General features: G+C 33.5%; 1 protein-coding gene and 1 long non-coding RNA gene across 2 annotated transcripts in view; one reads left to right on the forward strand and one right to left on the reverse strand.

Annotated features, from left to right (window-relative positions):
• The window catches only part of LOC128887990 (thyroid receptor-interacting protein 11-like), an 82,311-nt gene that overhangs the window by 63,957 nt on the left and 596 nt on the right, over window positions 1-17,758 (reverse strand). The window contains exon 3 of the mRNA XM_054144540.1: window positions 12,091-12,165. Within this exon, the coding sequence (XP_054000515.1) occupies window positions 12,091-12,165 (75 nt within the window). The remainder of the gene's footprint in view (window positions 1-12,090; window positions 12,166-17,758) is intronic.
• LOC128888131 (uncharacterized) lies at window positions 6,563-17,602 on the forward strand. Its single transcript, XR_008460185.1, has 3 exons — window positions 6,563-6,836; window positions 15,531-15,778; window positions 16,560-17,602. It is a non-coding gene; the product is annotated as an uncharacterized LOC128888131 (long non-coding RNA).

Raw genomic sequence — 17,758 nt, forward strand, 5'->3', positions numbered from 1 at the left:
CAAATCAAAGACATTATATGATTGTGAAGAAACTAAAATTATTTGATTAAATGTTGATATATTAGCATGAAATCTGAAAGTTACACGGGCCCATAGAGAGTTACATTTATTTTTAAACGTAGAGTTACGAGTCTTTGTAAAAAATAGTATATTTTTTTATATGCGTGAGTTACAAATTGTCCTGTAGCGAAATCATCACTCCAGATAAAATTATATAAATTTTTTATATGTGTACAGCATACATGCTTATTGAGAAAATGCACGTGTACCCTAAATAATTTAAAAATTCTTATTACGAACCACCCATTTTCATTTTTCATATACATTTTCATATTCTATTTTGTAGTGACATTCTATTTTATCTGTTATTACTATATTTTCTATTATCGGTAGGTGATGCATTACACCAGGACTCATGGTAAATAGTAAACAATTCATTAAAGAAGTTGTGTAATCCTCTTCGAATATTTAAAAGATTTCCTTAACGAAAACATAAAGTTTATCAAAGTCGACTCTACATCGAGTTAATTGTACAATAAAACTTGTAAAGAAACAAGTTAAACTTTATTGTGATGGATTCGTGCAATATATAAATATTTTCCAGTAAAGTGTTATTTAGTTTCTTCAAATTCTTTAGAGGAGAAAGAGGGAATCTCTCCTCACTCAGTTCTCCAAAAGTGCCCTTATCATGATATTTAACTTTATCTTGATGCTCTGTACGCCAAGAATGAACATTGTGTATTGCTAACTTGAAAAATGGCATCGTTCCTGGGAAACAATTTGCGAATCATAACCTAAACCTCGTCATGTAGAATGTCCGAATGCTGGCTGACAGTAATACGACCATTCAGGGTTAATGATGGACCCAGCTGAATACCGCGATATGGCCGTCCAAATCGCCACAGAACACCCCTATGATTAGTTGGAAGCAGACAGTCCTAATTGTACGTGATCATATTACTTGTCTATAACCCTTGTATGTCCGATTATAACAAGAATCGATCCTGGATACGTCCAGCATCCCATGAAGTGCGTGTTTTGTATTGAATCTCAAGCGAATTTTATTTCTATTTTCGCGGTAAAAGCAAATATTTTGTTTTTCTCGTTGGATACGAAATTGAATAAATATTATTGGCCCGATAGTCGCAATTATAGGAGAATGTACACACCAATGTAAAATTTGTTTTCAATAACGGTAGTACTGTAACCGATAATCGTAAACATGCAAAATTGATTATTTTTAAACTCAGTACCATCGAATAAATAACTAGTAAACAATGATTAATCCATTACTTCATTTTTGGTTAATTGTTTTTCTCTGTAACGTTTTTAGAGTGAACATGGAATTCAGATTTCAAAATACGTATGAGGTATAATTTCTAATTAAGAAAAACGATTTTTCGCATCGTTTTTGTAGGAATCGATTCTTTTGCAAAACAATTTTTTTCACTTTAATTCAACACTATTTACCAGGCATCTATTTATAGGCTGTTTAATTCTAGTGTCTACATACTGGAACCTATTAATTGTATTGTTGGTTGTGTATTTACAACATTGAGTTTGAGGAAACAGATACGGCCCTTGATATACCCAGTAACAGTATATAAAAATTAATGTTAGCCCAGATTAATATATACTAATATAGAAAATCCTTTTGTAAGTTGAAACCCGTTTCTAAACAAACTGATGGTTAATGTGTTAAAATCGATTTCAACACCAATTTTATTACAACAATCGAACATCCTTATTACGTGAACTTCTGTGTATGACGATCACGGAGCCACGCATAGGCAATAACCCGCTGGAACGCTGCGTCCTATTGGGTTGTAACGCATAAAATGTCCGTGTCAGAATAGCCCCTCGAAGTTCTCTTAAAAAATTCTAGTAATGGCAGATACAGTTACTGAATATTTATTCAAATACAATAATAGATTGTTTTCATTCGCTAATGATGTTCTTCAAACAAATGACTAAAATCAATCTAATTTAGAGGATTAATTTCAATCGACTTCAATAAGAAATTACCAAAACGAAACTAAAGGGTCTTCCAAAAGGAATTTCAGGGTTTTGGTTTTAAATGACAAACTACATGTTAGCTTAGTGGTGGACACTTAAATGACATCCTCTTGCACGTTTAACCCGTTGGTCGCCACGTCACCCAAGAATGGGTGCCAGGACTTATCAGTAAGGAACTAAAGAAATTAATTCCAAAAGTAGGATGCTGATGAAAATAATTTTGGGTAGAATTTGCGAAGTATATAGGTTACAAAATTAAATATTGCAACAAATGTTAAATTATTTAATCTGTAACAGTTTAGGGACGAAATTTTATCTTGAAGAAATTTTCACGAGTTTTACGAGTCGTTAGTCTGGCAGTCAACGTGTCAATTGTAATCATGTGTACTTTTATTGCTCAAAAGATACAGAGATTTCTCTAGTACTGATAGAAGACTATCTTGGGGAGAAAATTTTCAACTAAATTTTAGCGATGTAATTAAGTAGCGTTTAAAGGTTTTAACCAAGGGCTCTGAAACGTGTGGTGGTTACTAAATCTATCTCCTCTGTCAAGAACGTGTTAAATTCGTTGCATGTTGCAATTAAGGGACCTAATCCACACTTTCCTTTTCATTCGTTGTCTTTGATTACTTCCACTAGTACTATTTAGAAACGAAAATTTCCGGAACCGGTACAGATTCACTTGGAACGACGTCTCCTCGAACAAAATACACAATTCGGACGAGGAACACCGCAGACACGGTCATGAATAATGTAATTAGGCTAGCTGCCGCCTTTTCCGTTGGGACATGTTTCCGTACGAATGTACAACGCGTCGCTGTTAACGAGAGAACATTTTTATCGGCCCCCATGCGAATGCGCCCTGCGGGCGCAGCTGAAGGAAACCAGAGTGGAAAAGGCACATTACCGGTGACATTATGGTAATCGCAGGATCGTCCCCTTCTGGTTCTTCCTTACCTTACCCCTTCACCCCACTACCCTACTTATTCGTGAACTCGAGCCCACCTACGAGGAATCTTTCATTCTGACGGAAGAGGACTAAAATTTCAAATATTATGAGCCTCGTTGATCGAAAGGTACACTGTGGATTATAACTATAGCATCATTTTTTTTTAACGATTTGACGTTTTGAGCAGGAATGAACAGAAATCATATGAACTGAAGGAATACGTTTTTTATTAATCTCTCTGAAGTTGCGTTTCATCTCATACAATTGATTTTATTTTATATTGATTAACCCTTTAACTACGAAGGGCGTATATATGCGCCATCGAGAAATGGGCTTAGAAAAATGTTTATATTCATGAAATCAATTTTTAGAAAATACAGCTTATACGGAATGATAAGACGAAACTTTGTTATATTTATAGTTTGTTCATAGGAAGCTTAGTTTCGGAAATAAAAATTGAAAAGTTAGAAGGTCGTTGCAAAAATTGAATTTCAGGAATAAGGTCTTCTAAGTTTTCGATTTTTATCTCTAAAACTAAACGTCGTATGAATAAACTATATATACAAAAAAGTTTCGTTTTGTCTTTCTCTATGAGGTGATATTTTTTTTAAAATTCGATTGTTCTACTGTTGTTGTTTTTTCTTTAAGACAACACCAACAGGATCAGACCACTACGAGATCTCAGGAAAAAGGTCTTTTAGGTTTCTTCATTTTTATTTTTGAAACTAAACTGTGAATATAAGAAAGTTATCATTCTCTATACAATGATATTTCGTTAAAATTTACACTTCGACGCCTCTTAAAATTTCCAGCAAAAATCGTCCGGCAGTCTAAGGGTTAAAAAACACTGAAACGTTTAAAAATATGGGTAGTGCTATAGTTGTTCTCAGCAGTGAATTAAAGAATACATTTTACTATAAACGTCTAAAAAGACAGGTTTCTTTGGAAATTAAAAAAAGGACAAATTTATGTCGTACAATAATAAATGAATTTATATTTGAGAATCCTACATGCCTTAAAAGAAAACAAATTTGTTGTGGGGTCATTTTATTGTTAATATTCTGAGGAAACTGGATGGGAAAGTAACGCTGCGAAAATTACATATGGAGATGGTAACTACGTTATGAAAGAAACAAAAAACAAATTTGTCTTAATGTCTATTTATGTGGCTATGGTGTCTACTAGAATGATTGAAAAACAATGAAAATTTGACACTGACATATACTTGTTTAAAATATTGCAGAAGAACGTTTTTTTTTTTATTAGAAAATGTTCACAAAATGTATTTATTAACCAACACTGTTTATTCTGGTAGACAGGATAGGTACATAAATATACATTAAGAAAATGTAATTTACCGTCTAGACACGTAATTTTCGTATACTAACAATAAAATAACACGCGAACATTGATTTTACACTTGTAAAACATGTATTGTTAAATACAAAATCATTTATTATTATACGACTTATAGCTTTTCTTCTTTTAATTCTTAAAGAAGTCTCTCTTTTTAGACGTTTACACTAGAACCTTAATTGAAACGATGCCAGCGAAGAAGTAGCTTCAACATCAACAAATTGAAATAATATTTATTTACTAACCTTTCGACGAAATTGTTAGTTAGACGACCAGGGTGACACCAGCCACGTAAGCAGAGTGAAAGCTCGATCGACCTACATTTATAGCCATTCGCGGGTGGTAGTCATAGACACTATCACCCCTATCCCTAATCACCCCTGATACTCGTCCTATCGTGTTTCGATGTGTTATCGACGAAAATCGAAGAGTAATAATTGCACGCGCCAGTTAAATGAAATCGATAAGTTCGATTCGAAAAGTTTAGTTCATTCGAATGAATTGTACCTGATTAAAGGAACGCATCCCAATGTTTTAGTCACTTTTGTATATAATGTGTGATGATTTATTTTACTGTTTCACTTTACGTACGGAAATCAATAGATTCAATGATAAAAGTTTATGTGAAATTCTGAATCTTTCATCCAAATCGCTGACTTAGTAAAAACAACAATCTTGCTTTCCATCGAACACCATAGCACTTTCCACGACTGGTTACTTCATAGTTCTATTTTTCAAAGGCATTGTGGGACGAGGTTTATATTTATTCAACCGCGTTTGAAAACGCGTATCCGTTAAGTGTAAGTTTAAATGGCATTATGAAGTGGCAATTAACGTGCACTTATTGAGTTAATATTTAGTCTCCGCGAGCGTGACTCGCTATTAAGAATATCACGGTCAACAAATTATAGCGGTGAACGTATCAATAAATATTATAGGATTAAGCTGGGGGAAAATGAATAATGAAATCCACAATTTTGTAAAAGTTGACGTTTTAAATTTTATTGTTGAAAGGAAGAAAACCTGTTACGTTATCAAGCTAGCTGTAGTTCACGCGATAAAGTGGTACGTTATTTGCACACGATTCAAATATCAAAGTGACACTAAATAGTTTTTCTGATAATGACTAGATCATTTTGAAAAAAACATATTTTGAGAAAAACACGTTTAAAACAAGTTTCGAGTAATACTTTTGTCGTTATTGATAAGATAGTAACACCTGAAACTTTGTCAAATGTTGAGAACAATTTCTTATTTTGGACACATAAATATGTACAAATACGTGATGGATATTTTACTCAATAAATTGAATTCGGAGATAGTGTCTCAATTTTAATTCCGTAAGTGCTTTGTAAGCAAGGACTTCAAATCATTGTATTTAAAATAAAAATAAATGCCGTACCCTTGTAATTTGTAAGGATAAAATTTGGCGTCTTTCAAATTTTGTTTAAATACGCAGTATATTCTCTTAGCCCTCTATGGGTCAAACTTTTTTTCCGCAGACAACTTGTGAGGCATTTACTTTGATATTTAAAGTTGATGGTGCTGCGGACCGTTATCAATATTGTTAATGGTTATCAGAGACATTATATTTCATAATTAAAACGTATACGTAATCTTGGGAGAAAACTAAAATTATTTGATAAAATATCGATACATTAGTATGTGATGTGAAAGTTATGTGGGCTCATTGAAGGTTAGCTACCTAGGCTGCACTTAAGTAAAGGTTATCATAAACAAATTTAAGCACTTTGGCTTTCTCAACTGTTCCAACTTACAAAAAGAAACATATGCAAAAATGAAAAACCTATTAAGAAAAACGAATAAGAATCGAAACAAACCTTAACTTTAGTTTCATTTTTCATCCAAAGTTTCTATCGCTTTTCGAACTTCGTATACACAAATAAAATCCATACCACTCAACTTCTTGAAGCCTCAGTTTCAAAACAAAAGCGAAACTTTAGACGAATGTTTGAAATGAAAGAAGACATACGAACAACAAACAGGGAGAAAATTACCCCATCACGCAGAATGGACTCTCGACATAAAATTCGAGAGGGTCCTCGCATCGAACAATTGCAAAATAAACTCAGGGGTAAATTCAAGAGCGTAAATTCAAGTGGACGGAATTTCGCGGAATATAAATGCGAAATTTAACGTTCTCAATTTGCTCGTAGTAAACGGGAATAATTTCCAAGTGGCAGCCGATAAGCGTCGCATTAGGTAATTTTCGATGCATTAACCGCGATCAACTTCAAGGACTCGAAGTTAAAAAGGACGGCACTTAGGCGGTAGCCATCGTTGACGAGGGGATGAGTCATTGCGACGAATTTTATCTTGCCGGTGTTCGTTTCCACGATCGCCGTTGAAAACGACACCAGGTTCCAGCACCTGATTAGTTATTAAAAGCCGAGGTGCCGGAGGTCACCGGCTACATCCGGTGCAGTACCTCGTGAATAGCACAATGTCTTCTGATCAGCCGTGCCCCAGGGACACGTGTTACGTGCAGCGGGACGTAAGTCGTGTTTTAATTCGAACAAACGCCGAAACTTGTAAGTTAAAGAAACAGTTATTCTAGAACTTGGAGTACGTTCTTGCGGTAGCTTCGTTGGAAGATTGCTATCGTTTCGTTGAAATAGTTTGTACCGTGCTGAGAACAAATAGTTGGACCAGCTGGTGTACCGTGCTTATTTTTCTAGGTAGGGAAGAGTTGTCAAAGTCGAATCACGGAAGGGAGCACAGTGTTGTAGTATTTTGTTTACAAATTGATTGCTTTTTGTTTCATTTCTCGAAAGGTACACAGTTCTAGAATATGTTGTAAAATTGTGAGAAAGATATCTTTATAATGGCTAAAGTTACAGGCTTGGATATGTAGCAGTGTTAAGTTCAACATTCTAAATGTAAAATAAAGCTAATTTTGTTTGCATTTCTCAAAAGGTACACAGTTCAAGAATATGTTGTTAAATTATGAGAAAGAAATCTGTATATAATTGCTAAAGTTACAGCCTTGGATATGGAGCAGTGTTAAGTTACAACATTGTAAAATTTAAAATAAAATCAATTTTGTTTGCATTTCTCAACAGATACACATTCCAAGAATATTGTATTTTGAGTGTAAAACAGTGTCAATTGCTCGACCGAAGACTACTGAAACTTTAAGATATTTTCACATTCCTATTTGATATCGATTTGCATTCAAACTAGTATCGTAGACTGTAGCTTGGTGCGTAAGATACCTGTTGTTACATATTATATTATACTGTCAAGGTAAGACTCTGCACCATGATCGTTTCAGCGTGCGGCGAGCACGAAAACTAATAGTTCCACAGGTAGTGAATCTCGATTATTGCACGAAAGCCTCAAAAGTTGCATTGCGACAAGTGAGGGGGGGGGAGGTGATCTCTAAGCAATTAGTATGTTTAGGGGTAGCAGAGCGGATGTACTTCTTACATGTAGATTGAACAATCATTGCGTTGGTTATGAAGACTTCATCGCGACCAGAAATGAACAGACATTTATACAAAAAATGAAATAAACGCATTTGTGCATTGATAGCTCCATTGAATCAGTTTATGCTTATTTTGATTAATAAGGTTAATTTACAACAAAGATACAAATAAGATATATTTCATTTCCAACAACCTAAGGATTTTAGGTTAATAGTTCGGATAATCGAGGTTCCAGCATAGTGCTGAGCATAGTGAAAAAGCAAGGAAGACTCCTCGAACAGCGCTCATGATGACGGGTGACGGGAGATTGGACCGATCCTTTGTTGGTCCAAGATATGAACTAAAGTGCGAGGCTCTGGTTATCGGCTTATCTCGCATTCTTAGTGAACGTAGTTTCTATCACGGCGCACGGTGCAACATTGAATTATCCTTTACAACTATTTCTATCGTCAATATCCTTTATCGGGATATCGCCGATTCGCACGAGGCTCGTTGAAATTATCTTATATTTGCGTACAAGAGGTGTACTATATTTTTACGTCGATCAAAACATTTTCGTTTACATTATATTCCAATAAATTCTTTTCATTCCACGATTTCACTTGAAGTATTTCAATCAAACCGTGTAAAAACTCTTTCATTTAAATTTAACGCAAATTCGTTATTATTCATGGATTCTGAAAACAATTCAATCCAAGAAGTCGAGGCGTCGATAAAATGAAAGCTTGTCATAAACACCGCAAGTGCTGTCTTCTCATCGCGGATTGTACCTCGAGCAATTTCCGATAGATCTACGATATTCGCTTCCATCAGTATAAATAGCCATTTAAACTATAATGATAGAATAACAGGAAACGAGCACGATGGGTTGAATAAATAACAACGCTTGAGATCACGTGCCGCTAAATTTGTGTTCCTATAATTATGAAATAACAAGAAACGTGCACGGTATATTGAACGGATGAAGTAACGTTTACGATCACGTGTCGCTGAACTTGCAGTATCGCGGGACAGGAAAAAGAAACAGTTAATGATTCCGAAAACAGTGACGGGTAGCAAAACTGCTCTTCGTAAAAGCTGCGGTCGCTATTTGTATATAAACGCTAGCGTCACATTCGAAACTTAATAACGCGACGCAGCAAGCAATTTAATGACACTCGATCGTGGATTATTATTGCGATGACCTAACAATGAGTTATCATCTTTCGAATGTTAACGGAGTAAAAGTTGTGCGGCGAGCGAGGGCACATGGTTTATGGATCGTGCAACCGCAACCAATCCTTAAGGTGCGCTTATTGTTGGTGCATTTCTTTTTTTACTTTTACGAAGCATGCGCGACGCGTTGCGCCCGCTGTTTCTGCATACGTGGTCGCCATAAAGTTCAGGGAACCCTCATTCCCCGTGAACTCGGGAATGAAACGCATACGCGACTAACAGTCGCGTGAAAACCACGTGAAATCGGCTCGCCGTTGCGTCGTGTTTTTTATTCGTTGGCCAAAGAGTTTGAAGAACTCTGCCCCTGGGAGAAGTAATAAACGTTACTCGGAAAGAGGTGTCGCGACCTGGGGAGCCGTTGTTTTCAACTAAAGTTCAGTTGAAAATTAAGTAATCCTCTATTACGACAGATTTCCCGAAAGGGGCAGATTTTGTTTTTTAGTTTCAACACTAACGGTATGGAATATATTCGACTTGTACAGTTTATATAGTATACTTATATCTCTTACGTATCTAAGTATATTATATAGGTGTATCTGTTATCTATAAATATATCCACATATATTAATGTTAACGTTCGTATAGTATACAAATTATTTGTAGATGAAGTAAAGAAACTGTGGTGTGTATTTACAAAAGGAACTTTTATTGTATATGAATGTAAATGGAAACAAAATGATTGTCAGTAACTATTCGCAATCAGTAATTCAACAAGAAGTTTTAGGGGGTCGTTCTACCCTCTAAATATGGAAACGGATCAAAATAAAAAAATACGTATATCTTATTTTTCAGTCCTTTAAAACATATCCAAAAATCAAAACAATCGGAGGCGGACACCTAAAAAGCTTTCCTTGTTAGTATTAAGCTCGAATGTAAATAGAGATCGAAGGAACTTTGTTTCCTTCTATTTTCTTCTCTTCATACTTAGTTAATAAGAAGCTCGAATGTAAATAGAGATCGAAGGAATTTTGTTTCCTTCTATTTCCTTCTCTTCGTAGTTACTAATAAGCGAATGTAAAGGCAGATCGAAGGAACTTTGTTTCCTTCTATCTCTCTCGGGTCTTCGCTCGCAGCAACCTCCACAGACCTGGTAATCGGTATTACTCGCGGGGAAAGATTGTTCGAACGATCCTTCGACGCGAGTAATAGCGAGCTAATTTCTGCGAACTTGTAATAAGATGTTTAGAAATAAAAAGTGGAATGCCGCGCGTTACAAGTATAACTTCTTAGACGCAATGGTGAGATTTTATTAATTCTTCCCAGATATTTGAAAGATGATGCCTTAGTTCAGTTGATCTTAGCAATAATGTTTATCAAATACAGAAATAAATTAAACGGTGGCATTTTATAATAGTAATAACAATTTAAATCTTCAAGATGAAATTAAAATGAATAATTCCCATTTAGTTAAGCATTTATAACATAAACAGTAAAATTTACTTTTCGCTTAAATATTAACCCTTTGGGGATCCGTGTCGGCCGCCCAAAGAGTTAATAAGAATCACCCCGTTCGCAAAGGGTTTATAAGAATTACGGTTCAAAATAAGTATTCATTGAAGACATTCGTCATGAAGAATTTTTCTATATTCTTATATCAAAGTACAAAATCATTTCCAATGAAAATTATAAAGTAACCTAATTAGCAAAGTACCAGCATTCTGTCAATTTTAAGTTCAAATTGTAGAAATATCATTTCATTTATATTTAAACAAAAAATTGCATTATAGTAATCGTAAAGGGTGCACAAAAGAAATTTGCGCGACTGTTAAAGTAACGATTTAGTAATTCAGAAACCAGGATTTTATTTTGCAATGCGAGGTGTATTTACAAAGCAATATGCGCGATCGCACTTGGCGCGATTTTAAGAGTTGTATATTGCTAACAATTCATTATGGAAACGTTAGACCGTCACGAAGGAGACGCAAGGAGGGCGAATGTGTTTAGCAGATTTGTATCTGCATCATCAGCTGCTACTCAGCATATGCACTGTGTTGGGTATGAATTTGAACCAATTGCGAGCGGTTAATTACGCTGGGAGGAAGGTTCGCGAATACGTCATTCTTTTTATTGAGTATCGTTGCAATATTAATTACGGATCGTTTAAAATCAAGAAATTTTCTGTTCCTTGAATAAACGTTTACTTTATACCTAGAATAAATTAATATCATATATGAAAATTATTAAGAGAACATCACGTATGTTTCATGAGACTTTACGTATCAGTTACAAAATGTTTTCTTGTAATTTTATGAAAACATTTATTGGAACGATGGTATAGTATTTAAATTATTTTTAGAGGGCGTATATTTAACGTGTAATCTAAGATATTTCCATAAATCTATAATTTAATTCGGTGCGATTATTTTTTTCATTTTTCTTATTTTAGATATAATAATTATAAAATATTTAAATTTATCTTCGAATTTAATCAATCAAACTCTATTAGAATGAAATTAATTCCATTATTCGTAAACTAAACCACTTGTAGTTAAAAAGAATAGATTTCATTATGACAAATTAATGCAATTAGGTACATATCATAATCAAAATACATACATTATTATCATTACAAGATCCTGACTCATCATTACCTCATTAAATTTCTATGTCTTTTTTTACACATTATGTTACCCATACTTATTCACTACTGTAATTAAAACAAATCGATTACACGTATAAAATAGAATCTTACCAAGCTCTGTTTATGCGGAATAAAGTATATTTTCGTCCTAGAAAATTCATCACGAAGAAAATGTCTCGCACAATATTCGTTATCAGTATACCAGTCACTTCTAAAATTGACTCATTAAAACCTTTTCTACTATTCTAACCGCGCATATGTACGTCGAATACTTAATTAACGTTTCTTATGCTAGAGAGCAGTATTCAGTCTTATCGTGTGCCACTTTTCCTAACCGAGCCGAAAACGTGGTAGTGACGATTGTGAGTCACTAACATAGATAAATTTCCGCCACTGCTTGAGCACCGGATATTTTAGTTTGCATAAAAAATAGATATCTATTCTAGGTATTACTACTTCTGTGTTGACGGTGACATCTGTTTTATTGATCGAATACTATTGATATAAAATATCTCGTTACTTACCGAATCCTTTGGCTTCTCGTTGAGTTCAACGACTGTTTTTTGAAGCTCGTAGTTTTGTCGCCGCAGGAGTGAAATCTATACATGATAAGGGTATTTATTAATGATACGTGTCATTCATTGTTTGCATCTGATATAACTTTTAAAATATATAATATTGTTTTTAAAATTATTGGTAATAGAACTTCTTGTGTTAAAATTAATATCGTTAAATGAAGTAGTTTAATTTATATTTGTCTACTCTGATAATTTTAAAAAACATTAAAGAGAACTAAAAAGATAAGAGAATCAATTGATGATACGTGTCATTTATTGTTTGCATCGGGTATAAGTTGCAGAAAAATATAACATTGCTTTAAAAATTATTGCGAATAGAGCTTCTTGTGTTGATATTAATAACATTAGATGAAGTAGTTTAATTCATAGTTTCCTGTTCTAGTAGACTTGAAAAACATTACAGGATCTAATAAAATAAAAGAATTTATTAATGATACGTTTCATTAATTCTTTGCATGTGATATAAATTTCAAAGAATATAATATTGTTTTCAAGATTATTGGTTTCGTGCATACATTTCTGTACTCTAAACTTGCTTTTAGAGTTCTAGTAGAGTGGTTCCAAGTACGGGTCTTCTAGAGTGGTTCACTTTCATCAATATTAGGGATGGTTTTCATTTAATTAATTCCTTACTTGTGTATTATATGTTAGACAACCATCTAGTCTCGTTTTAAAGAATGAATAATACATTTTTCGCGAAACGAATGAATAATACATCGTACATTCGTTAAAAACATTCAGAAAGATTCTCGTAAATTGGTCAAGTAGAAAATAGGGGCCAATCAGAATCACGTCGTACATTCTCATCCAGAGATGTCATTTGAATTTACCATATTATATTTTCTATGTGTACTGCAACCGTATTTTCGTTTTAATTTATCAACAAAAATTTCTTTATTTGCTATAAAAATATTAAATATAAATATCTAACTATGGACAAGTTTATAAAACACAACAACGTGGAATTAAAATAGAAAATATTATTAATTAAACCACAATTAAGTTGCTTTCATTGATTTTGAAGAATACAATTTTTTTACAGATTTAGTCTTCGAAATGCTCGTCACTAGGTAATGAAAAATACATATAATGTAAATAATGTGATAAAAAAAAATTCATTAAAATTCAAGCGACACATTTTTACGATTCTTTTGAATTAAAGTGTAGCTGCATTTATTCAGAGAGATAAGGGGTGTATATTATCAACTAAAGGATACTCATAAATATATGTGTGTTTACTTTTTAATTACCTTAAGTACTGCAGTACGAAGTGAATTATGTACTAAAATTTTAAATAAATAGACATGAGTATATTTTTTGTGATGACTCAATATATCAACATCACTTCAAGGCTGATAGATGTAGGTCAATATTAGTTACAATTTTAACCTATATACATTATACAAAGCAATTGGTTCCTGAAGAAATTTAAGTGATACAGGAACAATAGGTATATTTCTATATTAACTTTGTCAGTTCTGGATTTTGGAAATGGGGGGAAAACAAAAATTAATCAAATGTGGATTCGTAGCATAATGTTTATAAAGAAAAGCAGAGTAAATTTTCCAATTAATTTAATATTTTTCGTCAAATCAAACATATATGAATCTTTTCAATCACATTTTTGAAGTTCATCGATATCATAATTTGTATAAAGAATATAAAATACAATAAAATATTACATAATGACTAAGGAAAGAGTATACAAGAATTCTTAGCATACTTTAAATGATTTGGGGATCAATTAATTGAATTAAAAAGTTATATGAATTTTGATCATTACAATTATTAAATATGTTTATTTTGTTTACTATTATTTTGAATATTTATTTCTTAACTTTCATTCTCCACACATTTATTATTATTACATCTAAACGAAAATCAAGCCATTTAAAATGATAAATGCAAGTTTTATATTAAGGACAAATATGCTTTTTCGCATAAAACATGACACGTTTCACTTCAATACGCTTTAACAAAAACAGTTGTTAAAGTTATCTATATATTGCAAAGTGGCATTTTTTCTTTGCCCCCTCTTGGATTACAAGTCACCTCTACTCCATGAAAAACAGTGGTGTAAGCAATCGGAGCGAACAGAAATCGGAGTTAACCGTGTTCTCTCGTGCACTGATTCTGATTGGTTAATTAAAAAATTCCCTCGCGGATAAATTCGCTATGCTAACGAGGCCATAAAGTTTCGGAGCTCTGGTAAGCATCAATTAAAAGCACTCCAAACTGCTTTTGACAGTTGGACGGTGTTTGAAAAATTCTTGGAACTCGGCGATCGTGTTGAAACAGCAACGAAAAAATTGGTATCTCGTAAGGTGAAGGAGAGAAAAAGAACGGAAAAAGAACGTTGACACGGGGAACGCGGTAATCACGTTACGGACTTAAATATTGGTAACCATAATCAGAAGGAAGTCCGGTTGGTACGCTGTGGGCATAGGGACCGTACGATGCGCGTTTCTGTTTACTTTCCTTATCTCAGGTTTGCGCTGCGATAACCGCCTCTCCCCTTCCCTAAACGTTATACCACCTATACCACATCATCTTACACAGCCGCTGGGAGCAATGAAAGCGGAACGACTCGAATCGTTTTAAATCTACGCTCGATTAATATCTCGCATTTTTATTTTTCGACCATTAAAGGACGAAACAGATATTGCACCGAAGGAAAATATGGAGAAAATTATTTCACGAATAATGCGCTTGAAGATCACTTGATCGTTGATCGTACCTTATTTACCCAACAAAATAATTCATCAAAATTTCGTCATTTTTCAAGTGCGCATAAGTTCGTCGATTTTCATTGTATCGAGACATTTTTTTTTTATTTTGAAGATAATTATTCGTACTTTAGGAAAAAATTAATGAAAAATGGATGCGAGTTGATGCCACACCTTCGTGCCTTGATAACGCTCGAGCACTTGTTTTTCTTTAAAATTTGATTGTTTCCATTTTCAATTACCTTATAATTATGATCATACATTGTATGTATGCATATATTTCTTATTTGTAGAAATATTAATAAATGTTTTAAATGAATCCTAAGGATTAAATTTTACATAAAAAAGTTAAATAGACTTTACCTCTATCTTATCTAATAAAGAATAAATTAAAGAAAATCGTCCATCTCTTCAGTTATACACTATTTATTATTAAGCTTTATTTGCTACAATTTGTTTCACGTTTTCATTTTCAATTACCTTATATTTATACTTCTTTCTATTTTTTTATTTTTATATTCAGCTAATCCGCATGTAAAATTGATATTCTCATTTCAAAGACAACAATAACTTTCATTTTTAACATAAATACGCTCGTTGTCACGTTCAATATAAAACTTGAATAAAATATTTAATTGCAAAGTTTGTTTTATGTTTTAGAATATATACTAAAATATATACTGAGGGAATAGATTGGAAATTCCAGACACATGCTGTGTTCATGTGTGTTCATGACTACTGTTGCATCTGACCAAAGGCGGTGTACTATACCTGCGATTCGTATTCCGTGAACACGGCGGGGATATCAAACGTTACTATTGGAAAACGATATTACAATTCCTGTAGGTTGATAACAAAATTAACAAATGCTTCAAAGTTTGGACGACTTCATTCAATTGCAAGGCTGGGTACGTATCATTTTGCTACACATATCATTTTACATTGCTTCGTACAATTACGGAATTGGTCATTCAAACGAGCTATCTAATATCCTGAAAGTTTACATATTATACAAACTAGTTAAAATAATTAAATTCATCAGATGAATTCGCGATATTAAATTATACAGAATTGAATTCTGAGAATTCACTCCATCGCTTCACTTCATGATTTTGAAGGTTCCGTGTCCATCTCATATTTACACTAAACACTGCACTGATTTTGAAAATAACAAATCTAAATGTAATTGAAAAATGGAAAAGCTAAGCAATAATTACATTTAACAATAAAGAATCGCAAGCAAAACTTCACCCATAAAATGTAACAATTTTTATGTAACTCTAACTGAAGTTCCACGCCGTACATAAACTAAAATTATGAAATGCCTGGAATATTTCATTTTGACCCCGATCGGCATATTTCTTTCATAAAATATTGCTCGTCGGAACGACCTTCGAATGTGCAATCGTTCCACCGTGCAAAAATAGTTGTTCCAGCGGCGAGGGAGGGAAGGTGAGCCATTGAAGTCTGTACGGTCACGTCGTTCCGGTTTGTTATCGCGGACAATTTGTGGAAGCATAAGAGACCGAAAGCGTGCACCACGTTTGTTCGTGCTTTTGTGGTAAACCTCAGGACCATGCCCTCCGTTGTTCTAGGAACCGATAGATAGCGATATCAAAGCCTTTGGTCTACATTAACAATGCTTATGTGCCCGGCCCTGTCTCCCTTAGAAACGTTATAATGTTACAGTGTTAATGCACTCGATCCTCATTGACTTCTACCGAAGGAAGGTGTGCCCGTTGAAACCATGGGCATTCGTAAATCGATCGAGGGATTACATCGAAACGATTCCAAAGAGTCCGGAGTTTATGCAACGAAATGGATTGAGCATGCTATTTGAGTTAATAGAGAAACAGCATATGAACAGATTTTTTTAAATATGAAATCAATGCATTATTCTGTACATTAATGAATATACAATGATACAATTGTAATGTATTATGATAAAATGAAGTAAAGTTAAATCAAAGCATGGATAGGATCTGTATAAATCTCGAAAGTCGTTCCAGGGTCGATATACATAATATTATAGTACAGGCTCTTGTTTGATTTGATTTTAAATATTAATTTGAACAGTGAATTTGTTCATCGTCCTTAAAGTTTGGTTCCCTTTCGTGTATTATGCAAGTAATCTAAAATAACGATCTATTTTTTAAGAAAATAGAACTACGACAAAAATTAATAACATACTTGCACAGTAGAGGAGAATCAAGTACTGGATATGTTGTACTCGGTAATAATTTTGGTCACTTTAGATACGACAGAAATAAAAAAAAAATATATATAAGAAAATTGATTTATGTCGAATACATTCATTTTCATGATACCATTTTATTTCATTATAATTTCTTAAATCTTAGTCATGAATATTTTCTCCCTTGGTAGATTCATGTTGGAAACAATAAAGTGATAAATTTATCGAGAATAATAGAGTGGCGTTCCAGGAAACGTGTGCCCGGTGTTTTGTGCGACGAAGGATAGCTTCGTATCGCTCCTTGCTGAGGGTTGAAAGGATTCGGGGTTGGTGTCATGCGAGATAAGTTAAACGTGTTTACATTACACTCAATCCCGTTTATTATGGAAAGCAACATCTGTTAAAATAATTTCTAACCGCTGGGTAACTGTGTCCTTATCAAAATAGTCGACATCTGCGTTGGTGTCAAGAATTTGTAATATAGCGTGATATACGATTACAAAGTAGTTGTTACAAGTTAAAGCATACGAATGACACAAGCAATCTATTAAAATGAAAAATGAAAAATACTTAACGTGATTTTGCATTAAGCTTCAATCATAATATTTCGTAGTTACTATTCTATACTTCTTGGCATCAATATTTACGATAAAAAAAAAGGTATTTATAATAAGGAATATTGTTAAAAATTAAA

Source organism: Hylaeus anthracinus, unplaced genomic scaffold, assembly GCF_026225885.1.
Source record: "Hylaeus anthracinus isolate JK02 unplaced genomic scaffold, UHH_iyHylAnth1.0_haploid 11989, whole genome shotgun sequence".
NCBI lineage: Eukaryota > Metazoa > Arthropoda > Insecta > Hymenoptera > Colletidae > Hylaeus > Hylaeus anthracinus.